Source organism: Camelus bactrianus, chromosome X (genome assembly GCF_048773025.1).
Source record: "Camelus bactrianus isolate YW-2024 breed Bactrian camel chromosome X, ASM4877302v1, whole genome shotgun sequence".
Classification (NCBI taxonomy): Eukaryota; Metazoa; Chordata; class Mammalia; order Artiodactyla; family Camelidae; genus Camelus; species Camelus bactrianus.
The window spans coordinates 37,230,846-37,257,113 of record NC_133575.1 but is presented as its reverse complement, the minus strand read 5'-3'; the positions used below and the strand labels follow the sequence as shown (position 1 = coordinate 37,257,113).

Genomic DNA, 26,268 nt, shown 5'->3' with positions numbered 1-26,268 from the left:
ATTGTGTCTGTATATACACAGGCCTCTGTGTTGAACACACACTATGTCATCTTTTACATTCAAGGGCCTCGGGGTCTTGTATGCTGTCCACCCATCTGATTTTTGTCTGTGTGCCATAGAAAGCAGACTTGTAGTTTGTATGTTGGAGCGTGTCCACACTTCTGTACACTTATGTATTGTGTGTACAACTGCTTTTGGGTCTGGGTGCCCATATGCATATACTGTCTGTACACACAATTGTCCCATCGCTTTACTAAGATATAATTCACATACCATACAACTTACCCATTTAAAGTAAACAATCCTAAAAACTGTTTTTGGTGTGTTCACAGAGTTGTACACACCCAATTTGGTGTCTGTGTGCACGTGTAAACACCAGGAGACCCAGAATGAACGCATGCTTGAGTGCCTCGGGGGTGTCTACCGAAGTTCTGTGTACCCAGCTCACCTGTGTCATTTGTCCCAAGGCACCCCCTCCGACCCACTGCTGCCCCCTCCTGAGCAGGCCCTGCTCCCCGGCCCCCTCCCACAGGTCAAGGTGGACAACCAGCACGACTTCCAGGACATCGCAAGTGTCGTGGCCCTGACCAAGACGTATGCCACGGCTGAGCCCTTCATTGACGCCAAATACGATGTGCGTGTCCAGAAGATTGGGCAGAACTACAAGGCCTACATGTGAGTGGAGAGATCACAGCCTGGCGAGGGGTCCCCTGCCCTGCCTTGTGCAGCCCAGGCCCCCAGAGCCTCTCTCCTCTCCCCGCTTGTTCCCCAGGAGGACGTCGGTGTCAGGAAATTGGAAGACCAACACTGGGTCTGCGATGCTCGAGCAGATCGCCATGTCTGACAGGTGGGCGGCCTGAGCCCGGAGGTGGGGAGCGGGGCTGACTGCCCAGACTGGGCACTGACAGGCTTCCTCGCCTCGTGTCTTGGCAGGTACAAGCTGTGGGTGGACACGTGCTCAGAGATTTTTGGGGGACTGGACATCTGCGCAGTGGAAGCCTTGCATGGCAAGGACGGCAGGGATCACATCATTGAGGTGGGAGCGCCCAGGAACTGGTGGGGGCACAGAAGGAGGAGTGGGTGCAGGGCAGCAACACCCTGTAAAGTGTGACGCACACCAGGGCCCAGACAGTCCTCGGCAAGTGGCAAAACGTTTAGTATACACTGTCAAGTGCCTTGTGAACCGGGACATCCTTGGCAAATGGCAAAATACTTAGTAAACTCTAAACTGTTCCGTGAACTTGGACGTCCTTAGTGAATAGCAAAACACTTGTTAAACTACAAGGTCCTTTGTGAACTGAGACATCTTGGTGAATGGCAAAGCACTTAGTAATCGTTAAACGGGTTCTGTGAACTGACAGGTCCCTGAACAACAGCTGAATACTTTGTAAACTATAAAGAACTTTACAAAGAGTGGTAGTTGATACTAAAGCATTTTGTAAAGTACCTTAGGAAGGTACTGCTTGGTGAACAGCAAAGTGCTTTATAAAATTATATATTAAAAAAGGAGCTCTGTAAACTGGGAAGTCCTTGTTATTAAAGCAAAGCCCTTTCAAAATTCTAAAGCTCTTTGTAACCAGCAGTGCCCCCGCTAAACAGTAAAGCAATTTGTAAACTGTAAAATATCTTGACAATTGGTAAACAGTAGTGCTTTATACAGGGTAGAGCATCTTGTAAACAGTGGTGCCCTTTGCAAAGCACTCTCTAAAATCTAAACACACCAGTCCTTTGTAAGGGGCAAGGAGCTTTGCAAACTGTAAAGTACCATGTTAACCACAATTTCTTTGTAAAGGACAAAGCACCTACCAAACTATAAAGCAGGGATTGGCAAATTTTTTCTGTCGAGGCGTGCGTATTTTAGGCTCTGTGGGCCAGTCTCTGTTGGAGCAACTGAATTCTGCAGAAGCAGCCACAGACAATATGTTAAAAAAGTAAATGTGGCTATGGTCCCATGAAACTTGGTTTATGGACAGTGACATTTAAATTTCATATAATTTTCATGTGTCACAGAGTCTTTTGATTTTCTGTCAACCATTAAAAAATGTAAAACTCATCCTTAGCTCGGGGGCCATATGGAAACAGGCGCTGGGCCGAATGTGGCTGCTGGGTGCGCGTTTGCCCACCCTGCTAGTACACCGGAAGCTGTAAGGTACTGTGTAACAGACAAGCCTTCCTCACGCTGCATCATCGGTGCCTCTCAAACTGAAGCTCCTTTCCCCGGGGCAGCTGCCAGTCATGCCTTTTCCCAGCTTAAAGCACTCGGTCATCACCCCGACCCCATGCACTTCCTGCTTCTCTCCTCACTGGATCCCTTCTCCTCCCCCAGGTGGTGGGCTCCTCCATGCCACTCATCGGTGACCACCAGGATGAAGACAAGCAGCTCATCGTAGAGCTCGTGGTCAACAAGATGGCCCAGGCCCTGCCCCGGCAGCGGCAGCGGGATGCCTCTCCCGGCCGGGGCGCCCACAGCCAGGTCAGGCCCCTGGCTCTGGGCCTTGGGGGCTAGTGGCAGGCAGGCCAGCCCTTGGTCATGCTGTATCACAGACAGAGCTGATAATCAGCAGGCTAAGGGCACTGCCGCAACACACACGGGTCACGGCAATTACCAACTATTTTTTAAATTGATAAATAGCTGCTACCCTGACTTCCCTGAGTGCCTCCAGAGCTCTCCCCTGGGAATGAGTCCCCCACCCCACAACCTGACACCCCCTCAGCTCAGCCACAAATGTGGCAACACCCAGCACACAGGGAACCCGTGTCATTCTGATTGGCTGATGCTCCACTGGCTGGTAACTATTTTTAACCTCTCCTGCTCCACTCCTCTGCCGCAGACTCCGTCCCCAGGGGCCCTGCCCTTGGGCCGCCAGACCTCCCAGCAGCCCACGGGGCCCCCAGCTCAGCAACGACCCCCACCGCAGGGTAAGTGAGGGGCTGGCTTCCTGGTGCTCTCCCCTCCCAGCAGCACCCCTCCCCCAGCCTCTCACTTGCTTGCTCTCACGTGTGCACTTTCTCTCTGTCCCTCAGGCGGCCCTCCACAGCCGGGCCCAGGCCCCCAACGCCAGGGACCCCCGTTGCAGCAGCGCCCGACCCCACAGGGCCAGCAGCACCTTTCGGGCCTTGGACCCCCAGCTGGCAGCCCCCTGCCCCAGCGCCTACCAAGTCCCACATCAGCGCCCCAGCAGCCTGCGTCCCAGGCTCCGCCACTGACCCAGGGTCAAGGCCGCCAATCCCGGCCAGTGGCAGGAGGACCCGGGGCACCTCCAGCAGCCCGCCCACCAGCCTCCCCATCTCCCCAGCGCCAGGCGGGCCCCCCACAGGCTACTCGTCAGACATCGGTCTCTGGTCAGGCTCCGCCAAAGGCCTCGGGGGCTCCACCGGGTGGTCAGCAGCGCCAGGGCCCACCCCAAAAACCTCCAGGCCCCGCTGGCCCCACACGCCAGGCCAGCCAGGCGGGTCCCGTGCCCCGCACTGGGCCACCCACCACACAGCAGCCGCGACCCAGTGGCCCGGGCCCCGCTGGACGTCCCACCAAGCCACAGCTGGCCCAGAAACCCAGCCAAGACGTGCCACCACCTGCCAGCGCCGCTGCCGGGGGACCCCCGCACCCCCAGCTCAAGTAAGGGGACCCCACAGCAGCCTGCATCTTGCTGCTCACAAAAATGGGCTCCAGCATCTGCACCAGGAGGGCAGCCCCAGCCCCCAGGTGCCTCAGACCCAGGTCCTATACCTGGGTCCTGAGAGCTCTCTCTCCAGTCTGGGCCGGACCCCTCCCCTAAACTATCACTCCTCTCAGTTCACAGAGGCTCCTGCCCTCCATCCCAGAGATTCAGGGCCAGAATCCCAGAGAAACCCTCATTTCAGTTCAGAGTTCTCCCAGTAGGGCCTGGGAAAGTCCCCTCCTCCAGCCCCTCGTGGCCCACCCCAGGCGCCCTGCTGACCCTCCCTCAGTACTTTCCTGCCAAACTCATCCTCCTCCTGCCCCACCTGACTCCCCCGACCGAACCCCCAAACTCCTCCCGGCCCAATCCATAGTCCTCCTGTGTTATTTCTCTTCCCAGTCATTCCCCAAACTCTAGTCAACTAGGCTCCCTTCTGGTCCATCCCCAAATCTTTCTGGTCCACCTTAGTCTCCTCCCAAATCACACCATCCTCTCTGACTCTTCTGCTCCATTCCAGACCTCCTCCCTTAGCTCAAAAGTCCTCCCTGCCCCACCCAACTGCTTGCCTTTAGATTGCCTTGGTCCAAGTCCTGCTCCCCATTTCTGGACTCCTCACCCTTAGACCGGAAATCTCCCTGCCCATCATCACCGTTATATCGAACTCCTCCCAGTCTAGCCTAGAATTTGAAGAGAGGATTCAGCCCAGGACTCTTCCCATCAATTGCAGGCTTCTTCACCTTGGATCCTCCCAGCCTGGCCTGGGGCTCCCTACTCCTGAGAATCTGTCAGGGTCCCGGCCCATGCTGGTGGGTGGGAGGGTCACAGGCACAGCCCTAGGACCAGAGGGGCAGGGCTGGGGCCGGGCCTGGGGTAACATTGTGTTTCTCTCCCCCTCCTCCCTTCCTCTCCCCCCTTCCTCCCATGCCTCCACCTTGTTTCTCTCTAGCAAATCCCAGTCTCTGACCAATGCCTTCAACCTTCCAGAGCCAGCCCCGCCCAGGCCCAGCCTTAGCCAGGACGAGGTGAAAGCTGAGACCATCCGCAGCCTGAGGAAGTCTTTCGCCAGCCTCTTCTCCGACTGACACCCCACCCTGAGAACCCCCAAATCCCTGGGCAACCCCTGTCTGGGCCTGACTCCATTTCTCACTTTTGGAATCTCATCCCTTGAGACGCTCTCTCCTGGATCGCCAAGATCCCTCTTCTCACTCCTCAGAATGCCCACATCCCTGGGGGAACATCACTCCTGGTCCTAAATCCAGTTCTCACATTTGGAATTCCTGAGTCCTTTTAAAAGCCCACTCCCGGTCACCTCAAGACCTACTTCTCCATTTTAGAACCTCCGAATTCCTGAAGACCTCCACTCCTGGTCCCCCCAGAGTGTGTTTTCCTTCCTGGGAGCTCCCAAACACCAGGCAACTCCTCCTGGGGCCCTGAAATCCCTGGAAAACCCCACTCCTCGTCCCAGATCTCTCAAGCACACCTTGTTCCCTATCCCTTAAGAAACTCCTACCTTTGAGACCCTTTCTATAGATCTCCCATCTCTGGAGATCCACCCCTTCCAATGCCACCACCCAGCCCCACAAGGATTTCCCTTCACCCCCCGACCACCCCCATTCAACACACTGGGAGCTCCTCCCGCTGCTAGGACCCCTCAGTTCCCCAGGGACCCCTGCCCCACTTTCCTGCCTCTGACAGCTGTCTTTAAATATGCAAACTCCACCCATCCTCCCAGAATCCTTTGCACACAGAAGGCCAGTGGTCCCCTACTTCCCCACCTTTGCCGTGATGTCTGTGTCTGTGACTGACGTGGCCTCCTCTCGTGCCGTGCTTGGCATATGTGGTCCTCGTTCATCGTGCCGCCTGTGGTGATGCGTGCAGTGGCGCTGTTTGTGTGGTCCGCACCTCCCCCTGACCTCCACTCTTTGCCTGGACTCACCCTCACCCTCAGCGGCTCTGAACCCCATGAGAAGAGTCGGGAAGCAAAATAAACAAGCAAAGGCCCAGCAGAATTCTGTGCTTCTTGGTGAAGAAAGAAGGGAGTCCTTGAACGGTGGGGGAAACACAGGGGACCCCCAAATCCACATGGGGTGCTGGGGACCCCAAAATCCAGTGGAAGGCACATCAGGCACAAATTTCCAGAGAGGTTATGAGTGGAATCCCTGCCACAAATCCCAGCCATTGGAGATGGCGGAGCTCCTGAATTTAGAAGTATCCCCAAAGCCAAGAGGAAACCAAACTATGGAGGAGGCAGGGGTCTCCAGCTTTGGGGGTCCCCCAATTCCAGAAGAACTGAAAAAGTACACAGGGAACCTCTCATCTCCCAGGGCAGGGATGGGGGATCCTGAGGCAGTATCAGGGCAGAGACAGAACATTGATTGGTTGGTGGGCAGGGCTCCTTGGCGTGGCAGGCTGAGATTGGCTCCCTGGTGGCTGGGGGTGGGGCCTAAGGCACAAGGCGGGCTGCGCTGAGTAGGCAGGCAGGCAACTCATCAGCCTGGGTACGGTGCAAGGAGGGTTCGGAGGCACTCCGCTCAATCTTGGGGAGTGACCGCTGCAGCAGCTCAATCGTGGCCAGGATCTGGGGGCAGGGGTGGGTGAGGAGGGGTGTCCAGAGCCGCGTGGGCACCCCAGCACCCCCAGACCTCAGCCTAACGAGGAATCGCATACACACGTCTTACACCTTGGAGCCTTGCACACACACGGTTCACGTTCGCTCCTCAGAGGCTCCCTCCCCAGGGTGTCCAGACCTCCTCCCCGGCCCACCTGGGGGAAGAGAGGCCGCTCCTCCCGTTGGAACTTGAGGCAATCAGACAGGAGGCGCCGCATGGCCTTGGGGCAGTTGCTGGAGATTTTGCTGAGGTCCGGGGACAGATAGCCACGGCCCACCATAAAGATAATCTGTTGGGGTGGGGAGGAATGGGGTGATTGGGGCAGTCCGGGCTGGGAAGCCCAGGGAATTAGGGGTCCTGAGGGACTAGGGGGGCTCCTTTTTGGGTTATTCTGGGTATTGGGGCCCAGAGGATTGTGGGTATCTTGTAGCTCTAAGGATTCTGGGTCTCTGAGGACTTGGAAGGATTCTCTGCTTACAGAACAGAGGGATTTCAGCTTAGGGGAAGTCAAGGGTTGTAAGTGTCCAGGGCCCAGAGGGTTATGGGTCCACAGGTTTCTAGGGGGCTTAGGGACCTAGAAAGCACTGGGTCTGGGGGAAACATGAAATTTTGGGTCTGAAGGGGGCTAAAGGATTCTAGCCCTCAGGACTTTATATTTCTGTGGGGGTCTGGAGCCTAAAGTACTAGGGGTTCCAGATACCGAAGCCTGCCGGATACTGAAGGCCCAAACGGTTGTGGGCATCTGTGAGGATCCCAGAAGCACAGATGGAATGTTTCTGGGCTGCGGGGATTTGGAGTACCCAGGCTAGAGGGCCGTGCGTGTCTAGGGGTCCAGAGGGCTTCTGGGCATCTCCGGGTATGGGGGATTCAGGAGATTCTGGACTTTGAGGACCCAGATGATTGCGGATGTAGGGGAAGGAGGGAATTCTGGGTACAGGAGACCCAGGGGATTCTGGGAGTTCTCAGCCCAGAATATTTGCAGTTTCTAGGGGAAGTGTGGCATTCTCAGTCTGTGCAAAGAAGGAGGTCTGGGGTTTGAAGGCTGATGGGATCCCTTGGCCTGGGAGACGGCGGGTAAGGTGTGGGGCTCACCTGGTCACGGCTGCCAATGTGGCTGTAAGGCAGTGAGCCGGTCATGAGCTCGTAGAGCACAACCCCATAGGCGTAGACATCCGACTGGAAGCTGTAGGGGTTTGGGTCCTGCATACGGATCACCTCAGCCGCCTTCAATAAGCCAGACCGAACAGGAGGAATATGGAGGTCAGCAAACGACTGGCCCACGGAAAACTGGCCCATAGTCCCAGATCCCATCAGCCACACTGGGTATAACTCAGAGCCAGCCACACGAGGTGAAGCATGAGCGGTCCAGACCCCCACACCTGGCACTGGCATCCCTGTTCCCACTCAGCCTCCCACATCATAGCCCAGCAGCTTATGTCCCTACCTGCCCCCAGTCCAGCCTGGCCCAACTCACCATCCACAGCACCGAGCCCGAGGGCTGCTCCAAGGGCTGGGCCCCGCTCCACCGCGTCTTCACTGTGGCCAAGCCAAAGTCCCCGATCTTCACCGTGAGCCCCTCATGTAGGAAGATGTCCGCCAGGGTCAAGGACCAAAAGCCATGCTTCTTGCCCTGACTGACGCCTCCACACGAGTCATGCCTCTAACCCTGACCAGAAGACCCTCAATGTCACACGAACTAACCACAACCTTGATATGGGTGGGGAGCTCCAATTAATGCCCCCTACACTCAGCCCCCCATGACACCTGACTAGGAAGCTCCTCTGATGGTATCCATACCCGCCATGCCTGTGATCCGGACCAGAAACGCCCCATAATGTCCTCCCAAACTGCCACTCCTCAGACACTAAACTGTGAGGTGCACTGAACAGTCCAACACAAAAGAACAGCACCTGAATCAGCCCCAACTCTGACTCCTGACCAAGAGACCCCCATTAAAGGCCCCTCACCAGCCACAGCTCTGGCACCTGGCAAAGGGAACTTCCCCATGTGCCCCTCCCTGTTCACCCCCAGAGAGCCCCCCACAAGAGCCATTCCTCTAAGCCCTCATCCTGTTAGGCACCCCCCACCCTACCCCAGCCCTCAGACAGGGACAGTGAGATACTGTTAGACTTGAGATCTCGGTGGATGATGTTCTTGGCATGGAGGTAGCTGTGGGGGTAGAAGAGGTGGCAAATTATCTGGGGGCTACTGCCTCTGCCCACCCCCAGGTCCCCCAGCCTCTCCCGAGTCCCCGGGCCAGGATGCTCACTCCATGCCCTGGGCCGTCTGCCGGGCCACATCAATGAGCTGGACCATGTCGAAGCGCGTGTCGGCCACATGCAGGTGGTGGTAGAGACTGGAGCCCTCGCACCACTGTGTGATGATGGCAAATCCCGGCCGGGTCATGAAGCCCATGAACAGCAAGATGTTGACGTGCCGGGTCTTCCTGCAGGCAGGGCGGGCGGTATCAGGGCAGGGAGGGCAGATAGCAACTTTCTGAGCATCGAGAATGGCACTGTTCACTGCTGCCTTCTGTCAGCATTGCTACCCTGTCTTCCAGGAGGCTCAGGGCCCGAGTATGGCCAGATTCAATGAATCTGTGAGATCTGTTTGCTGGGCTGTGATTCCATCCTGGGGGCTTATGTCCTGAGCTTCCTCATCCAGGTCTCCCAACAAAAGCAGGAGGGAGGGAGTACCACCCTCACCCACTACTGATTAGGGGTCACACCACTGACCCTGACCTGAGCCTGTGACCATTTCACGAGATGAGAAAGTGGAAAGCCAACCTTCTCCAGTGATATGTCAACATTATACTGATAAATGCTGGATAAAAATATCAGTGACGTGAGATTATATCCTGTTAATCATGAGAGGCTTAAAGGTAACAAGCCTGGGGGGTCTGGACGCAAATGAGATCTTATGTTCCAATCCAGGCTTCCCTGGGTACTCACGTGCCATCTCAGGGAAGACACATAACCTCTCTGTGCCTCATTTTCCTCAGCTGAAAAACTGTGGTAATTATATGAGCTACCGGACAGGGATGTTGGGAGAAGTATGTGAGTAAATAACCTGTGAGGTGCATTGAACAGCCCAACACAAGCAAGTGCCCTGAAAGTGTCACAGTCCTTGTTATTATCGCTATGGGGGACCTGGTCTACCTCACACAGAAACTCAGTCCTGCGTGAACAGAACCACCCTCATTCAGAAGAAAACCTTCATCCCCTACAGAAGTATTAACTACAGTTACAATGGTAACATAAATGCAAAAGTACATCCACGATGCTCTGCAATTTTGCTCATGTCAGAGTGGATGACAGAACGAGTGAGCGTTCTTCATAGCAGTCAAGTTCTGGTTTCAATATTAACACAATGCAAATTCACAGCCGGCTCAAGTCACTGCCATTTCCCAGAGGGGAGCAGAGACTAAGAGTTTTCTGACTGTGGCATCCATTGTAAGGATGAATATTAAAAATAGCACAAGGAATTCTGATAACATTAACTCTATATCATAATTACGCCCACTTGTCGGGGGGAAAAGCCCACACCGGCAATCCCAGGAGTGGGAGTAACTAGGGTGGCAAAAAGGAAGCCCCAGGGCTTAGCGCAAATTAATGAATATAGTATTAATGATATGTTAAGTAGAGCAGGGTAGGGTGTAGCTCAGTGGTAGAGCACCTGCTTAGCATGCAGGAGGTCCTGAGTTCAATCCCCAGTACCTCCATTAAAAAATAAATAAACTTAATGACCTCCCCACCCCTAAAAAAGAACAATACAGAAATGCTTACTGAAAGAATTAACCAGAGCAATTAACAAAATAAAGACATAAGCAAACCAACTACAACCATTAATCAAATAATGATTAAATTATGGTTCTGATTATAGTTAATCTGGCTCTTTAAAGTATTGTATTATTATAATTAATAACAAGAAGGCAACATGATAAACATATACTAACAGTGCAGTACAAGCTGAGGAGAAGGCAGGATGCCTTCCTGGTGATGCAGTTAACTCACATTATGCCATTATCGTTAAGTACGTTCAATAACATTCGCATTACTCTGTTAACGTAAGTACACGGGATAACACACGTGGTGGCAACACACGTGATGGCCTGTGGCCATACCCATTTCACAGCAGGCCAATGAGAAGAGCCTCATTTTGGAGGCAGAGCCATTAATTAATATCAATATTTACCCAAACAGAACTGATAACATCAACAGAGGACCTCTAGACATATCCGTTTCCCAGGGGGAAACAGACAGACAACTGACGATTCCGGTTATAACACGACACAGATACAGGTACTGTGCAGGAGGCGCCCCAGCATGGCCTTTCCCCAGAGAGGCCCCCAGGCCGTGCCCGCCACCCCCCACCCCTGTCCACACCCGCGAGCCATCTCACCTGAGCACCTGCATCTCGTTCTTGAAGGCCTGGGCCTGCTCAGCTGTGGGTTGGGCCACCTTGAGCACCTTCACGGCCACATCACCATGCCACCGCCCGCGAAACACGGTGCCAAACGAGCCCGTCCCGATCCTCTTCAGCAGCTGCACCTCACTGGGTGGCACCTCCCAGTAATAGCCCGAGTCCCGGTACCCGAGATTCTTCTGTGGGCCACACGGGTGGCATCTCAGGGGCCTGTCCACATCCTTCATCGCTCAGCCTGTGGAGCCCCCACCAAAGGTGACCCGCCCCCACCCCTGTCCCAGAGCTTACCACTTTCTTCTTGTCGTCGGCCAAGGGTTTCCGTTCCCGCTGCTCTGAAGGGGACTTGGAATGTGGGGACTTCCTCCCCGAGGACACGCTGGCCGGGCCAGGGCTCCCCCGGGGAGCTCCATCGCCACCACCTCTATTACCAGCAGCTGCAGTTGTGGGGGGGATGTGAGTGGAGCCGGGTGGGGTGGGGTGGGGGGCTCAGGGCAGAGGCAGTGGGGGGCTCACCATCGGTGTTGAAACTCTGGGCAGTGAGCTGGAAGAAGAGAAGAGGGATGGGAGTCGCAGAGAGGACGTGGACAACAGGAGGCACTCTCTCCTCTGCCTGGTGCTCCCATGTCACCCCCACCCCGCCTCAACACCAACCTGGATGAGGCTGGAGTCCATGGGGGCTGTGGTGCTGACCATATGGACGTTGGGGGTGGACGTGGAGCGGATGCGCTGGAGGGGAGCGTTGGCCGGGGCAGGGAAGGGGAAGTGCTCGGGGTCGCGGTGCTGGGAGCAGGAGCTGGCGGGGGAAAGGCTGTGAAACCACTGTTGGGTGAACGAGAGAACCAGTAAAGCCGCCCCCACCCCTGTCCTATGTGTGTGTCTAGCTCACACAGAGTAAAAGTCCGCTGTTATTACTGTTATTCATCTGTTCAGCAGACATTTACTGAGTGCCTGCTGTGTGCCAGATACCATTCGAGACAGTGGAAATAAAACGGTGGCCAAACAGATAAAGGTTCTTGCCCTCATGGGGCTGGTGGCAGTAGGGAGAGAAATAAAAGACAAAGAATATTTACTATGTCCCATGGTGACAGGTGCAATAAAGCAACATAAGGAGACAGAAAGTGTCACTGGTGGTGTCAGGAAAGGCTTCCCTGAGCAGGTGACAACTGAGCAAAGACTTAAAGCAGGCAGAGCAAGCCATGCAGATAGCGGAAGAAGAGCAATATATAATATTGTATAACTATATGTACTATTCAAATATATTATGCATTATATAATGTACAGTATGGTATCTGTATTAAAATGGCAATGCTTTAAGTATATATAATAACATTATCTATGCTACACATGCACATATGTGTAATAGATGATACATATTATATATATGATGTCACAAAAATATTCCTTAATGTTTCCTTCACTATCCCAAAATGCAATTCATAGGTAATTAACTCACATACACCCATAATTAAAAATAACATAATGCCCTAACTTTACTATTTTATATATATACTGTTTTTATTTATATTACATAAAAATGTTTGATGTTTCACATTATATGAAAATAGTATAAACGTAACACATTATACAATAGCATACGTACATATAGACATTATAAAATACGTAGACACATAAAATGCATATTATATAAACTTATGACATATTAGAGCAATAATATACTTCAACATTGAAATGCTACAGTATAATCTTAACATAAAGGAGAAGTGAAAGGGAATTTATGACAAAATAATATGTATTTCAAAATGAAAAGGCTTGAGCATGGTTATACTGGAAGAATTAACAAGGTAGTTAGATACATATATAGGTAGGTAGATATTGTAATTAATAATAAGAACTTATTATCCTGTAGCAGATCTTGTCCTAAGCATTGGACATGTCTTAACTCATTTAATCCTCACCAGAACCCTATGTCGTAAAAGTATCATTATCCCCCCTTCACAGATGAGAAAACTAAGGCCCAGAGAGATTAGGCGGTTTGCCCAAGGTCCCACAGCTTCATGCCCTAAACTCACACTTGTAGGCGCTCAATAAATGTTTGTCAAGTAAACAAATGAAAAAAGTATGGCTTGTGGTCTACAGGGGCCTCCAGATTTTCTTCTCCTGACAGCAGCCCTTTAGCTAAGGCATCCCCTACCTGGGACCCTGAGGGGTTAGCGGCTCATTCAGGGGGCGGCTCGAGGGAGTCTCATGCTGTCTGGAGCCTCCGGACAAATCCTGGACACTGTGGTAGAACCTTGAAAGCATTAAGGGTATAAAGCAAGGGAAGGTGGGTCAGCTGTCTGCGAAAGCCTTGTGGCTGGGCCTCCATCCTCCCCATCCCCCCAGCCACCCCCCCAGGCCGGGCTCACTGTTGGCGGTTGGTACTCATGTCGACACAGACTGTGGGGACCTTGGAGGAACAATGCTGGTGGAACTTGTATCCACAGGTTTGGCAGCGGAAGCCATGGAACAGAAACTTACGGCAGAAGTCACAAAATGCCAGGCTGAAGAACGTCTTCCGTACCTGCTGCCACAGAGCAGAGAAGGGTGAGGCCTGGTCAGGGACCCCCCCGCCACACCCACGGTCTGCCCCCCGTCTCTACCCTGAACTCACAAAATTGTGCATGGTCAGCGGGACGTCTTCGAGGACCTCCACGATGAGCTCCTCGCCATCCAGGGGGGCAATGGCCGTGTCCCAGGCAGTGACTGTCTTTCGCCTGCAGAAGGCGTGGAAAGGAGTGAGTGGGAGGGTGGACAGGGGCCGTGGGGAGGAAGGAAACCCCCAAAAGTCCCATCAAGCCTGCCATTCATGGGAGTAACAGATGACGTGTTTCATTCTCGTCAGGGCAACTTGGGGGACTAGTGCTCTCCTTGCCCCCATTTTACGGATGGGGAAACTGAGGCTCAGAGGGATGAAGTGACTTGACCAAAGCCACGAGGGATGATGAGTGGCAGGACAGTGTGAAGAGTCCATGCTTTTAATCACGAGCCAAGGAGCAAATGAAACAGTGTAGAAACAACTAAATCTCAGAAGTACTGAGCAAGCCCCCGACAAAGCAGCTGGTGAGGCCCTGAAATAAATAAAAAGCACTGCGTGGATAAACAAGGTCCTATTGTATAACACAGGGAACTATATTCAATTCCTTGTAATGGCCTATAATGAAAAAGAATATGAAAAGGAGTATGTATATAACTGAATCACTACGCTGTACACCAGAAATTAACACAACATTGTAAATTGACTATACTTCAATTTTTAAAAAAGTCAAAAAAAAAAATAGCAATGTGTGAATGGAATACAAAAGTTTAAGAACCCGAGAACAGAGGAATAAATGGAAGGTTAGCAAGGCCCACACAGGAGACAGAGAATGAGGAAACCGAGGAAGGAGAGAACTGACAAGTTGATAAAACAGTGAAAGGACAAACATGAATTCTGGGAGGAGGAGACAGAGCGCGGTGAAGACTTGGGGCCCAAGAAGTACGTAAGTTGCTGACCTTCCAGGCCAACAAATGAACTAACAAAGTAATGAGACAAAAGTGGGATGGACTCACGGATTCACTGAAATAAGGGAAGATTACGAGAGACTCTACAGTAGAGTGGAGTCGAATGACTCTAAGGAGGGGAGGGAAGGCTGGGCGCCCAGTTGGGGGCCGGGGTGCCACACTTACCCCTTGATGAGCCGGTAGACCACACAGCAATCCTGATTGAGACCCCGCACCTTGAGGGCCTTGTCTAGAGAGTCGTAAACACTCATGCCATCCCGGACAGTCACCTGTGTGTGTGTGTGTGTGCGCAGATGTGAGGAGTCAGTGCCTGATGAGGTCCCCAGCCGCTCCCCTCGGCCCTCTGCAAAGGCCCCCTTCCAGTCCTTGTCACCTTTCTGATCCAAGACTTATAACCGGATCCACGCCCACCCCTCACCAGTTGTGCTCCCATCACACTCACCACCGTGCGTTGCTTGTTGGGCAGGTACACTTTGACGGTGCCCACTGCCCGGGACGGCTCGGCCCCGTTGGCAGGGGGGCCCCGCGATGGCTCCATGGAGCCTAGGACTTTGTCAAGACGGGCTAAGGTGGGGCTGGGCAGGTGCCATGGGGCTCCTAGAAGACAGAGGAGGAATTCAGAGGCCCAATGATGATAGTCTGGAAGCAAAATGGCAGAGGACAAAAAACTCAATCTCCGGTCTCCACGTCACCCCCTGTAGCCTAATTTCCACGCAGCCCAAGGGATCTACTTCCTCCTCTCCTCAGCCCCTCCTGTTGTTTGTCTCACACTTGAGTGACGAGGTCTCGGATTCACTACATAGGGCGGGGTGGGGTGGGGGGTAGGACGGAATGAGAGGCAGCACACACTGTCCCGGAGGGCACAGGAGCACATAAGTCTCTGTGCTGGGGACTAACGGGGAAGTCGGCACGCACTGCACTGGGGCGTGTCAGGTACATAATGGACATGAACAGGCTGTCCTGGCTTTCTAAAGGAGAAGGGGGGTTATCAGATACTCTGGTGTAGGAGGAGTCACAGACAGGGTGATGGGGAACTAACAGAGGATCATCAGACACTGCCCACAGTCTGGGGGAAATGGAAATTGCACCAAACAATGTCCTTAAGGGCACTGTGGACATCCCTTAGCCCTGGGCTGTGATGATGGTAGATTCAATGATACTGTGTTAGGTGGCAAGTGGGAGTCACCAGACTGTGATGAGGAGTTCATGGAGGCTCAGCAGACACTATGCTGAGGGGGAGATGTAACAGGGGTCACTAGAGACTGGGGAGAAGAGTGGATAATGGGTGTCACCAGACATTGTCATGGGGGAAAGGAGGACAATAATGCATCACCAGGCATGGCTGAGGGGAGATAAATGGGGTTAAAGTGGGGGTGGGACGGAGGGCGTTCCAAAATTCTCCCTCACAACTAATGAAGGGGTCGCAGACATAGTACTGGTAATAATGGAAGGAGGCTGGGGAGGGTTAAAGAGGAGCAATGGGGGAATCCTCAAACATTCTCCTAGTGGGTTAGACATTGATCCAGAAAAAGGAAAGCGAGGAGTGAGCGGCGTCTTCACGTATTCCGGTTGGTGGTAAGGAAGGGTCATCAGATACCTTAGAGAAGTTAAGAGGGACTCCAGGCAGGACACACCACAACCCAAACCCCAGTCGACCCGGCCCCGCCCACCGAGAGCCTTCCAGTCTGCGCAGGCGCGCTGCCACACGCGACGGGCGAAACCATCCCCCGCAGGCTTGCACCCCTATTCCAGTCTACCCGCCCCCCCCGCTGTCGGCGATGGTCTCGCCCCGGGTCAAACCACTCCTCCGGTTCCGGGCGGGGGGCACCGGGGCCCAGGCGGAGCCATCCTGGACCTGAGCTTTCGGTCCCGGCTCCGTGCCGGTGTCCGGCGGTCGCTTCAGAAACCTAGCCCTGCCGGGCCCGCCCTCACCTGTCACGCCGCTACGGCCGCCGCCGCCTCCATCTTGGGCCTGTCTTCTTGTTTCCTCGCGGAGTCCGCCTCCACCGCCCCTCGGAGTTTGGCCATTGGCTCCACGGGACTCAGCCCTCCATCCTTATTGGATTAGATTCACGCCTGTCAAGGCAGGACCGGCGGAATGTGGGTCGTGTTCCGGATTAGGAGGGGCTGCTAGGGCAAATTCGCACGTCCTGACTCGCGCAGGCGCAGTCGGGAGGAGACCTGCGTGCGAGGGGCTTTAACCCCAATCGTGCCGTGATGGAATAAAGCAGGGCTTTTTGGGGGGGGGTGCACTTGGGTCTGACTTTAGGGGTTCCTGAATCTGGGCGGGGAGTCCTTAAGCGCCCTTTTTGCTCCAGTGACCCGGCGCCCTAAGTACCCATTTGATATTGTCCTATGTCTCAGTTTCACTGTCTCTGAAATGGGTTGGAATCAGACCAAATAGCTGCAACATTTTCCAATTCTAAGAGACTGTAGCCTTTGACAACAGGGGGTCTATAGTGTGGCAGGGGCTAGGGGTCTGGCCCTGCTGTTTTGTGAGGCTTCCTTCAGGAATGGAGTTGATAAGGATTTTGAAAAACAAATCATAGATTTGTTGAAGGTGAAGAAGGGAGGGAAGTGTGGACCTGCACTAGGGCATAACGCAGGGAAGCGTGTGGACATTGTAGGGTAAACACAAAGTTTTTAAAAGTTGAATTTTCAGGGGGAGGGCATAGTTCAAGTGGTAGAGCGCATGCTTAGCATGTACAAGGTCCTGGGTTCAGTCCCCAGTACCTCCTCTAAAAATATAAATGGACCTAATTACCTCCCAATGCCTCCGCCCCCTCAAAAAAAAGAAAATCCATTTTAAAAAAAGACGATAACCATTTTTTAAAAAGTTGAATTTTCCCTGGTTTCACACATGAGAGTCTCTCCATCCTCCCTTTTCTTAGAGTATTTCCTTTAGAAAACATGTGAATTCTTTCTCCGTCCCTACTAGAGGAATGTAATTCTTTTAAAAGGCCTCCAGCCAGTTTTACAACTCAGGAATGTTGTTCTTAAGGGCCTGGGAGCCATCTCTTTGAAATGTAAACATCAACGGAGATAGCACCCTATCTCCCAAGTCCCTACGAATTCGACCTAGGCGGCTGGCTTCAACTCATCACCTGCTTGTCAAAGAGATCTGTGTTTTATTTTTCCTTTGCCTAAAGGCAAATGGCTACCCCAATGACCAGGTGAATTTGAGATTAACTGTGTGTAGCAAATGGCGATGTCAAGTTCTTTTGAGGCCAAGTTATCATCTGTCTTGAGAACATGTATGTCATGGGTTGTATCTGCCTGGCTGTAAAAAAGGATGAAGTTTTTTTCTTTCTCCGAAATCTCTTCAGTGAATTGCTTGTGAGGCACATCACGGTCTGGTCTAATGCTTATTCCATAATAAAAGTATTTCATTCTTTTCTCCCTTTGTGGAGAAGATTCACTGGGTTGGCATGAGATTTTATTTTCAATTATTTCCCGAACAGAATGAACGACCTGTTGTGTTTGAAATGACTACCTTCTCCCGTTAGAAGCCTCAGCATTCCTCTGCGATGAAATGAAACAGATCAGAGAAAGGGCATTAGGTGAAGGGGGGCTCAAAATGCTTCAGCTTGTGTTTATTGAGGGCTTTCTCTGTCTATAAGGAGAGAGACAAAAGTTCAACTTACTAGGCTGCCATATAACCTTCATTTCCCATTGCCCCTCTTCCATGCGGGTCTTAACCATTCAATGGCTAAAATTAAAAAGACTGGCAATACCACGTATTGATGAGAACGTGGAGCAACTGAAACTTTCATGCATTGCTGTTGGGAATATAAAATGTTTCATCCATTATGGAAACAGTTTGGCAGCTTCATACAAAGTTAAACATAGACATACTCTGCAATCCAGCAATCTTACCCCTAAGTATCTACTCCAAAAAATATGAAAACACATGCTCAATGGCGTGCTGGTAAATGTATACCCACCAGCTCTCTAGAGGAAAATAGCTCTAATTTGTAACGTTTGCCAACTATGGTGTAAATACTCCCATCCCGGCTTATTTCAAACTATGTACTAATATGACATCACTGAGCTAGAGTTGAGATTCGCAAAATCAGCTCCAGTGAGCCAGCCACAGCACGCTACTGCAGTATGTCCACACAAAAACTTGTAGTCAAATGTTCATATTAGCTTTGTTCATAATAGCAAAACACTGGGAACATCCCAAGTGTTCAACAACAGAATTGACAAAGAATCACAACAATGGGACCATGGAATACTGCTTAGCAAATGAAAGGGAATAAACTGCTTCATATGTCTATGAAGCTCACAGACATAAGGTTGAGTGAAAGAAACCAGACACAAAAGAGAAATACTATATTATTCCATTTGCATGAAATTCTAAGCCAGGAAATATAATCTGTAGTGAAGGAAATCAAACTCGTTGTCATCTTGGGGGAGAATGTCTGGGAAGGGCATGAAGGAACTTTTGGACGTGACTGGGCTGTTCAGTATGTATTTGTCAAAATTTACTGAACTCTATATTGAAAATGGACATATTTTATTGTATGCAAAATTTGACCTCTTATAAATTCTTATTAGAGGATTTTTTTAAAAGCTTCTCTGTTCTGAAATTGGATCCCTAGAGCAGGCACCCCTATCTTTCAGTGCAGGAGCCCTGGCGGCCACCTCAGCACCACATGGGATCAGGAACAACTCCAGTTGGAGCTTGGTGAGGGGCTCCAAAATGCTTACCAGGAGAAAGAATAATATCGTGGGCAAAGGGAGTGTATTTTGAATTTCAGTTCAGTTTTTAATCATCACATTAAAATCATCAGGAGCAGCACGTATTAAAACAAAAATTAAAACCCGAACTAGCTAATGATGGTTTTCTGACACCCCCCCGCCTCGAAATTATCCACCTAGAAGTTTAAGGAATTTTAAGTTGATTGTTGTTTTTTGTTACTGTTGGTTTTAAATTTGAGAAACGTGTCTGAAAAACATTCAAAATCTTAAGTGTTCACCGACTGCTGTTTTAAGGCTACCCATATCATAGCTGAGCAAATTGAGGTTCAAGCTGCCTTTACGGAGAGACAGCGGAGAGAGTTCCAGGAATTCAAGTTTGGTAAAAAACAAAACAACAACAACAACAACAACAAAACTGTTGAACAAGGGTTCAAGCCAGAGGCACCCTAAGGAATCTTGGATCTACCCCAGCAGTCCTACGTGTCTGAGGCTCTGCTCTGAAACACTCCCATTTCCCAAGGCCACTGCTCCCTCGCCCCTGCATCCTCCTGGAGAACGCCACCTCTGAGATCCCATCGCACTGCCTCCCTCTCAGCAACCCATTGCAGGAGAGAGAACCGCGTATACACATTTTGCACAGGGACAGATGAAGACTTAGCTGGGCGTCCCGACAGTCCTAAGTCAGCGCCCTCAACCATCAGCTCCTCTAGACCACCGCAGTGCTCTGCAAGCAGCCACTCTGAGCTCCCGACCCCTAACAGGCAGCGAGAACAGCCAATGGCAATGAGTGTAGGGCGGGCTTTGGGATGCCACGAATATTGATAGGCTGTTCCTCACCGCCCGGGTTTAGGAGTGAAAAGAGAGCCAACTTTCAGACTCTAAGGAGCCACTATCAGACCAGTAGCTACGCACAGGAGGTGGGCTTTGGGCCTTCCTAGCCAATGGGAGGTGGTGCAGGCCTGAGACTTGCTGCAAACCAGCAACTTTTAAGTAAGTGGCAATGCAACTGTAACTATTCCGTCTAAAGCAGAGTATGGAAGTTTCCACTTCTGAATAGTCCTTGAATACGTTTTTAATATACAACCCCGGGGTCAGAAGCGTGGGAAATTTACAAGTGAACCGGCACACTAGTTGCAACATTAATTTTCCTTATTAGAAAGTCTGTTCTAACAAAATACATTGAGTGGTAATTTGAATTTTCCAAAATTCAAAATTTGTTAATTTGTGATCCAAATTGATGAAACACACTATTAAACCAACAGATTGTTTTAAATCAATTTTAAAGAGTTCTTTATATGCTATATATAATACTTCCATGTTTTCATAAAATCAGACATGCAGGTTTGTATATTTTCAATTTCCAACCCAAGGATCAGATGAGTTCAGAAAAAAAAAAAAGGACAGTTATTTCTCAGTAAAGCTGGGGTGAAAAAGAAAAAATAATCAAACCAAATAAAGTCTTGTAATTTTGTTATTAAATATTTACTCTGATGATGAAATCCTTTGGTGGGTATGTTTATTTCTTAGAAATAAAGCAAAACTCAAATATGAAAATATTTAATAGTTAAGTAAAGGGATCAATATGAACCTACAAACTGAGTAGTGGAGCCATCTTTGAGGTGCCATGAACAGTGACATACATCTCTGGCCCTCCCTGGTAGCTCCCTTGATAGGGATTGCAATTCAATGTGGTCAGCAATTAATTTTATTTTTTAATTAATTAATTAAACAAACAAAAAGCAGTTTCCCCAAAGGAAGTGATTCTGAAATGTCTGCTTTTGGTTTTGATCAGAGATGCATTTGGTAAAAAATTTCTAAGATTAGCGTATTTATTCCAAGCACTTATACACTGACCCACAGGCCCATCATAGGTGGAAAAAAAAAGTTTAATATCTGTTGGTATACTTCATACATATTCAATAAATTTTTATTCAATTTATAAAACCATCATAAATGAGATTTCAGACAAATGTACCCCAAGTAAATTTTCATTATTTCTGGATAAATGACTCACATATGGTCTTTGCTATATCATTTTTTAAAATGGAGGAACTGGGGATTGAACCCAGGACCTCATGCATGCTAAGCATGCGCTCTACCGGTGAGCTATACCCTCCCCCACTATATCAACCTTGACACATTATATGTATATTTAGTCCTTATTATATATAAAACTTCCTTGTAGTTTTTGTGCCACCCATGTAAATGTTGTGTACCATCATGTGGTATAAAAAATAAATTCTGTTGACACAACATTGTAAACTGACTATACTTCAATAAAATATATTTAAAATGATATACAATTTCTACAATTTGATATGCAAAAAATTAAAATTTTATTACTACCTTTAGAGATCTTCTGAAAAGCAAAAAAAAAAAAAAATCAATTCTGAAGTTACCCCAAATGCCTTAGGAGTTGACCATTTGTCTAGTTAGAGTGTGTGAGTTATCCCTATGTCCTGCTATGTAACTGTGTGACCTTGGACAAATTGTTTCCTCTCTCTATGTCTGTTTCTTTATCTTTAATATTTTCTTTAAAAGTACTTCCGTCATAGCGTTGTTCTAAGAGTCCGTGAACTAATCTACATCAAACTTTACACAGTGCCTAATGCCTAGTGGCTATGCAGTAATTGTTAGCTATTCCTGTTATCACTATCATCACCACTGATATTGTTAAAGTATCAAAGCAAAGATCTATGTCCCTTGGCAGAACCTGATGTACAATCCAAGTTCAAGGACGCTGTCAGGCTAACAAGAGATTAAACATCCCAAAGACTCCAATATGAAGGCTAGTTTCATTTCAGAAGGCTCAACCCCAGCATTGACAGATGTTTCAGCAATCCGGGGGGCCTGCAGGTACCCAGCTCAACTAGTGCTATGGCCTTGAGGAGCTTTGCTCCTTTCTTTCCCTTTTCCCAGATGCCCTATAAAGTTTCCCGTTATCCTAATTTTCTGGGAGGGTTTTTTTTTAAATCAAAATGAGCATCAGATTTGGGGAAATTCTTTTCTGCATCTATTTAGATAACCATATTTTTTTTTTTACTTTGTCATTGTCATTATTGTGGTGAATCATAGTAATTGATTTTCAAATGTTAAATGAATCCTGCGTTTCTGGGGTAAATCCCAGTTGGTCATAATGTATTATCATTTTAATATATTATGGAATTTGATTTGCCAAAATTTTGTTTAGAAATTTTGCATCTATATTACTGAGGGATATTGGTCTGTAGTTTTCTTTTCTGGTAATGTCTTTGACTTTGGTATGAGGATAATACTGGCCTCATAGGATGAGTTGGGAGGTACTGCCACCTCTCCAGTTTTTTGGAAAAGTTTGTGTAGAATTGTTATTATTTCCTCCTTAATATTTAGTAGATTCATCAGTGAAGCCATGGCTTGGATTTTGTTTGTTTGTTTGGCTTTATTTTTTGGAAAACTTTAACCCTTATAAATTTATTGAAGCTTGTTTTGTGGCCCAAAATATGGTCTATATTGGTCAATGTTCTATGTGCACTTAAGAAGAATGTATTCTGCTGTTGTTGGGTAGATTAGTCTGTAAGTGTCAAGTTGGTTGGTTAGTAGTGTTGTTATAAACTGAATTGTGGTCCTCCAACATTCATATGTTGAATTCTAACCCCCAATGCGACTATATTTGGTGACAGGGCCCTTAAAGAGGTAATTAAAGTTCAATGAGGTCATAAGAGTAGGCCCTAATACAATAGGACTGGTGCCCTTATAAGAAGAGGAAAAGACACCAGGAGCACGCACACACACAGAAAAGGCCGTGTGAGGACACAGGGAGAAGATGTCCATCTGCAGGCAAGGAGAGAGGCCTCAGAAGAAACCAAACCTGCCAACACTTTGATCTTGGACTTGACTTCCAGCCCCCAGAACTGTGAGAAAGTACACTTCTGTTGTTTAAGCCACCCAGTCTTTTCTGTTATGGCAGCTTGAAGAGAACAATACAGTGTTGTTCACATCTACTTATATCCCTGTTAATTTCCTGCCTACTTGTTCTATCAGCTTTTGAAAGAAGGGTATTAAAATTTCTCTTTCTTATTGCAGTTCAATCAGTTTTTGCTTCATGTATCTTGATCCACTGTTATTAGGTGCATGAATGTTTAGGACTGTTATGTTCTCTTGATTAATTAACTAATTTACCACTATGAAATGACTTTTTCTGTGATACATTCTTTGCTCTAGAATCTACATCGTATGATATTGATACAGTCACTCTACTAGTGTTCACTAGTGTTAGCACAATGTATCTGTTCCCATTGTTCTACTTTTAGCCTATTTCTGTTTTTATATTTAAAGTGTGTTTCCTTTAGGAAGTATATAGTAGTGTCTTTCCTTTTTATCCAATCTGACAATCTGTGCGTTTTAATTTGGGTGTTTAGACCATTTAAGTTCAATGTGATTATTGATACAGTTTAGGTTTGAGTCTATCATCTTACTATTCATTTTCTGTTTGTCCCAACTGTCCTTTGTGCCCTTTTATCTCTTTTTCTACTATCTTTTGGATTGAGTATTTTTATGATGATTCCATGTTATCTCCTTTGTGGACTTATAAGTTATAATTCTTTGTTATTTAGTGGTTGCTTTAGATTTCATAGTAAACATATTTAACTTATCATAGTCTACATTCAAGTGACAATATACCACTTCATATATGGTATAAGAACTTCACAATAATATACTTCCATCTCTGCCCTCCTGGGATTTATACTATGGTTGTAACTGCTGAGATATATACTATTGTCATGCATTATAATTTTACATATGTTATACACCCCATAATACGTTATTATCTTTGTTTAAACAGGCAATTATCTTTTAAGGAGATTTAAATATTGAATATTTGAATATTTAATATTTTGAATATTTACCTATGTAGTTACCACTTCCAATGTTCTTCATTCCTTTATGTAGGTCCTGGTTTCCATATGGTATCGTTTGCCTTCTGCCTGAAGGACATGCTTTAACACTTCTTGTTCTGCAGGTCTGGTAGTGATGAATTCTTTCAGCTTTTGTATATCTGAAAGCACTTTTATTTCTGTTATTTTTCAAATTAAGGTTTTTTTTAAACTTTTAATCTTGAGATAATTGTAGATTCACACGTAGTTGTAGGAAATAACAGAGCAGGCCGTGTATCCTCTTGCAAATTTCTCCCGATGGTAACATCTTGAAAAACTGTAGTTATTATCACAACCAGGAAATCTTCTCAACTCAAGGAGTCTACTGGGCTTTATCTCATTCTCAGGCCTGAAATATCTCATTGCTCAGCCTGAAAACTGTCTCCAGGCAGTAAGCTGAGCAAGCACAGGGCTCGCCTTGTTTATTTCCCATCTCTCAGGGATCACTCTCCTTCATTGCCTAATATCCAGTGTCTTAAAAACCACTGTTTCATTTATATTGTCTGGGAGTTTTTTCTTCTTTCAGATGGGAAGTTATATCTGTTACCTGTTACTTAACCTTGGCTGAAAGCAGAAGTGCCTGCTCCTTTTCTTAAGGACTCCACACAATCCCCAAAACCAAGACCTTGGGTGCTTTTTCCAAAATAACAACATTAACTCTGGCTAAACTCTCTTTAAACGCTGCTGTTTCCCTGAAACATTTTCTCCTTTTTTCACATTGGCAGGAGAAGTTTTGCTGCAGACAGCATCCTTCCTCTTGAGAAGGCCCGTCTGTTATTCCTGGGTTTAACTCTAGGTTAGCAGTTAAATGCTTGATATAGAAATAGTCTAGGTATACAATACGTCTCAGCACAATATTTCTCTCAATCAGCTGTTTTATGGGAAACATAAATACCTTCAGGCATAGAGAGAATATTCTCTGAGCCATCTGAAAAAATTTACTAAGCTGTGGGATCCCATCCTTAGCTTTAATATTTAAAGAGATTTTACCAATATATTTACAGGGAACAAGTGCATCAAATGCATTCAGCTCGTTATTTATGGATGAGAATGAAGGCATCTTCACCATATGTTATGGAGTGAATGTTGTGTCCCCTCAAAATTCACATGCTGAGGCCCTAACCCCCTGCAGTGTGGTTCTGTTTAGACATGTGGCCTCTAAGGAAGTAATTAAGGTTAAATGAGGATATCAGGGTGGGGCCCTGATCAGATGGGTAAGTGTCCTTATAAGAAGAGACACCGAAGTGTGCTTATGAGCTTTCTCTCCCTATCTCCCTCTCTCCCCTCCTCTCTCTCTCTTTTCTCTCTTCCTCCTTCCCTCCCTTCTTCCCTCTCTTCTTTGCTCTCTCCTCCGCTTCACAAAGAAGAGGTCATGTGAGTACACAGTGAGATGGCAACTGCCTACAAGCCAAGAGAAGAGGTCTCAGAATGAAATTTACTTTGCCAGCACCTTGATCTTAGACTTCCACCCTCCAGAATTGTGAGAAATAAATTTCTGCCGTTTAAGGCATCCAGTCTGTGGTATTTTGTTATGGCAACTCCTGAAGCTTAAATACACCATATTTCTCGTTCAAGGATAAGAATCTGGGAACATTTCTTTCCTCTAGATTACACAACAGTTTTCTCTGATTCATGTTCTCAACAACTAGATGAGCAAAGATGATGTTAGCAAAGGGCACGGAAGGAAAATATTTTAAATGTTTCTTATCTGTGTTCCCTTGGGAAATCACTAAAAAATAACAATTCTTGACATTCACAGATGCACACTCACTTGAAAATCCTTACAATTTTATAGATGATGTCTAATTCCAGTCTAAACATCATTCTATCTCATGGGCAGCCTTTTCCAATGCAGAAGGAAAAAGAGATGTCTAAAGGCATTAATGTAGAGTGAGGTGTCCAAAGTTGGGATCAGTCTAGGCAGAGGCTGGCAAAGATGAGACTGGAACAACTGAGGAGAATCAGACCCCCTTTCTTCCCTCTCTGCTTCTAAAGTTGGGGAGGCCGAACTTGCCAGGGACACAATGAGGGGACCTAGTCCTGCCTTTCCCAGCAGGGCCTAGCCAAGCTCTCTAAACCTGTGTCCACTCCTTTATTCCTAATCTTGCTTCTAAAACAATGTAATTTGCATTGTAATAGAATAATTTTAATTGATGCTAAAAACACACAGTACCAAAACTTTTAAGAATGCCACAGAAGAGTGGGTTTCTTTTCACCTTTTCTTGTTAAAAGTTCAGGCTTCCATGAGAAATGGTACCCCCTAATTCTGAAGACAGGGATAAATTAGGAGTTTAGGATTAATAGATACACACTACTGTATACAAAATAGATAAACAAGGACCTACTGTAGAGCACAGGGAACTATATTCAATATCTTGTAATAATCTATAATGGAAAAGAATCTGAAAAAATATGTCTATATACAGATATAGGGGTAAGTAAGGGGGTCTCTATACC

At 48.1% G+C, this 26,268-nt stretch overlaps 2 protein-coding genes across 6 annotated transcripts in view; one reads left to right on the top strand and one right to left on the bottom strand.

Annotated features, from left to right (window-relative positions):
- SYN1 (synapsin I) overlaps positions 1-5,662 on the top strand; it is a 41,508-nt gene extending 35,846 nt beyond the window's left edge. The window contains exons 7-13 of one of the 2 annotated variants that reach the window (XM_074359574.1): positions 533-675; positions 773-847; positions 934-1,036; positions 2,327-2,473; positions 2,832-2,919; positions 3,025-3,616; positions 4,606-5,662. In XM_074359574.1, coding sequence (XP_074215675.1) covers positions 533-675; positions 773-847; positions 934-1,036; positions 2,327-2,473; positions 2,832-2,919; positions 3,025-3,616; positions 4,606-4,741 — 1,284 coding nt within the window. In that variant the 3' untranslated portion in view covers positions 4,742-5,662. The remainder of the gene's footprint in view (positions 1-532; positions 676-772; positions 848-933; positions 1,037-2,326; positions 2,474-2,831; positions 2,920-3,024; positions 3,617-4,605) is intronic. The other variant, XM_074359575.1, reaches the window with a different exon arrangement.
- On the bottom strand, positions 5,660-16,272 carry ARAF (A-Raf proto-oncogene, serine/threonine kinase). 4 transcript variants are annotated; one of them, XM_074359578.1, is made up of 16 exons: positions 16,127-16,272; positions 14,637-14,791; positions 14,360-14,463; positions 13,305-13,407; positions 13,060-13,214; positions 12,846-12,944; positions 11,345-11,501; positions 11,207-11,234; positions 10,982-11,127; positions 10,670-10,872; positions 8,538-8,714; positions 8,391-8,437; positions 7,743-7,861; positions 7,361-7,492; positions 6,423-6,557; positions 5,660-6,237 (listed from the first exon to the last, which is right to left on the bottom strand). In XM_074359578.1, exons 2-16 carry the CDS (start codon positions 14,730-14,732, stop codon positions 6,103-6,105), a joined length of 1,836 nt encoding a protein of 611 aa, XP_074215679.1. In that variant the 5' UTR covers positions 14,733-14,791; positions 16,127-16,272; the 3' UTR covers positions 5,660-6,102. The 4 variants fall into 4 exon arrangements, with proteins under 4 accessions (XP_074215679.1, XP_074215682.1, XP_074215681.1 ...); XM_074359581.1 differs by having other exon boundaries at positions 11,345-11,486; XM_074359580.1 differs by having other exon boundaries at positions 14,637-14,833; positions 16,127-16,245.
- Between the last annotated feature and the right edge of the window lie 9,996 nt (positions 16,273-26,268).

What these genes read in the sequence shown, in the direction of transcription:
- ARAF (XM_074359578.1), bottom strand. Translation starts at nt 14,732, where the DNA reads ATGGAGCCATCGCGGGGCCCCCCTGCCAACGGGGCCGAGCCGTCCCGG. An exon ending in TGGACTCCAGCCTCATCCAG is followed by an intron (nt 11,235 to 11,344) that starts GTTGGTGTTGAG and finishes CTCTTCTTCCAG; the next exon opens with CTCACTGCCCAGAGTTTCAA. An exon ending in CCAGAGTTTCAACACCGATG is followed by an intron (nt 11,128 to 11,206) that starts GTGAGCCCCCCA and finishes CCACAACTGCAG; the next exon opens with CTGCTGGTAATAGAGGTGGT.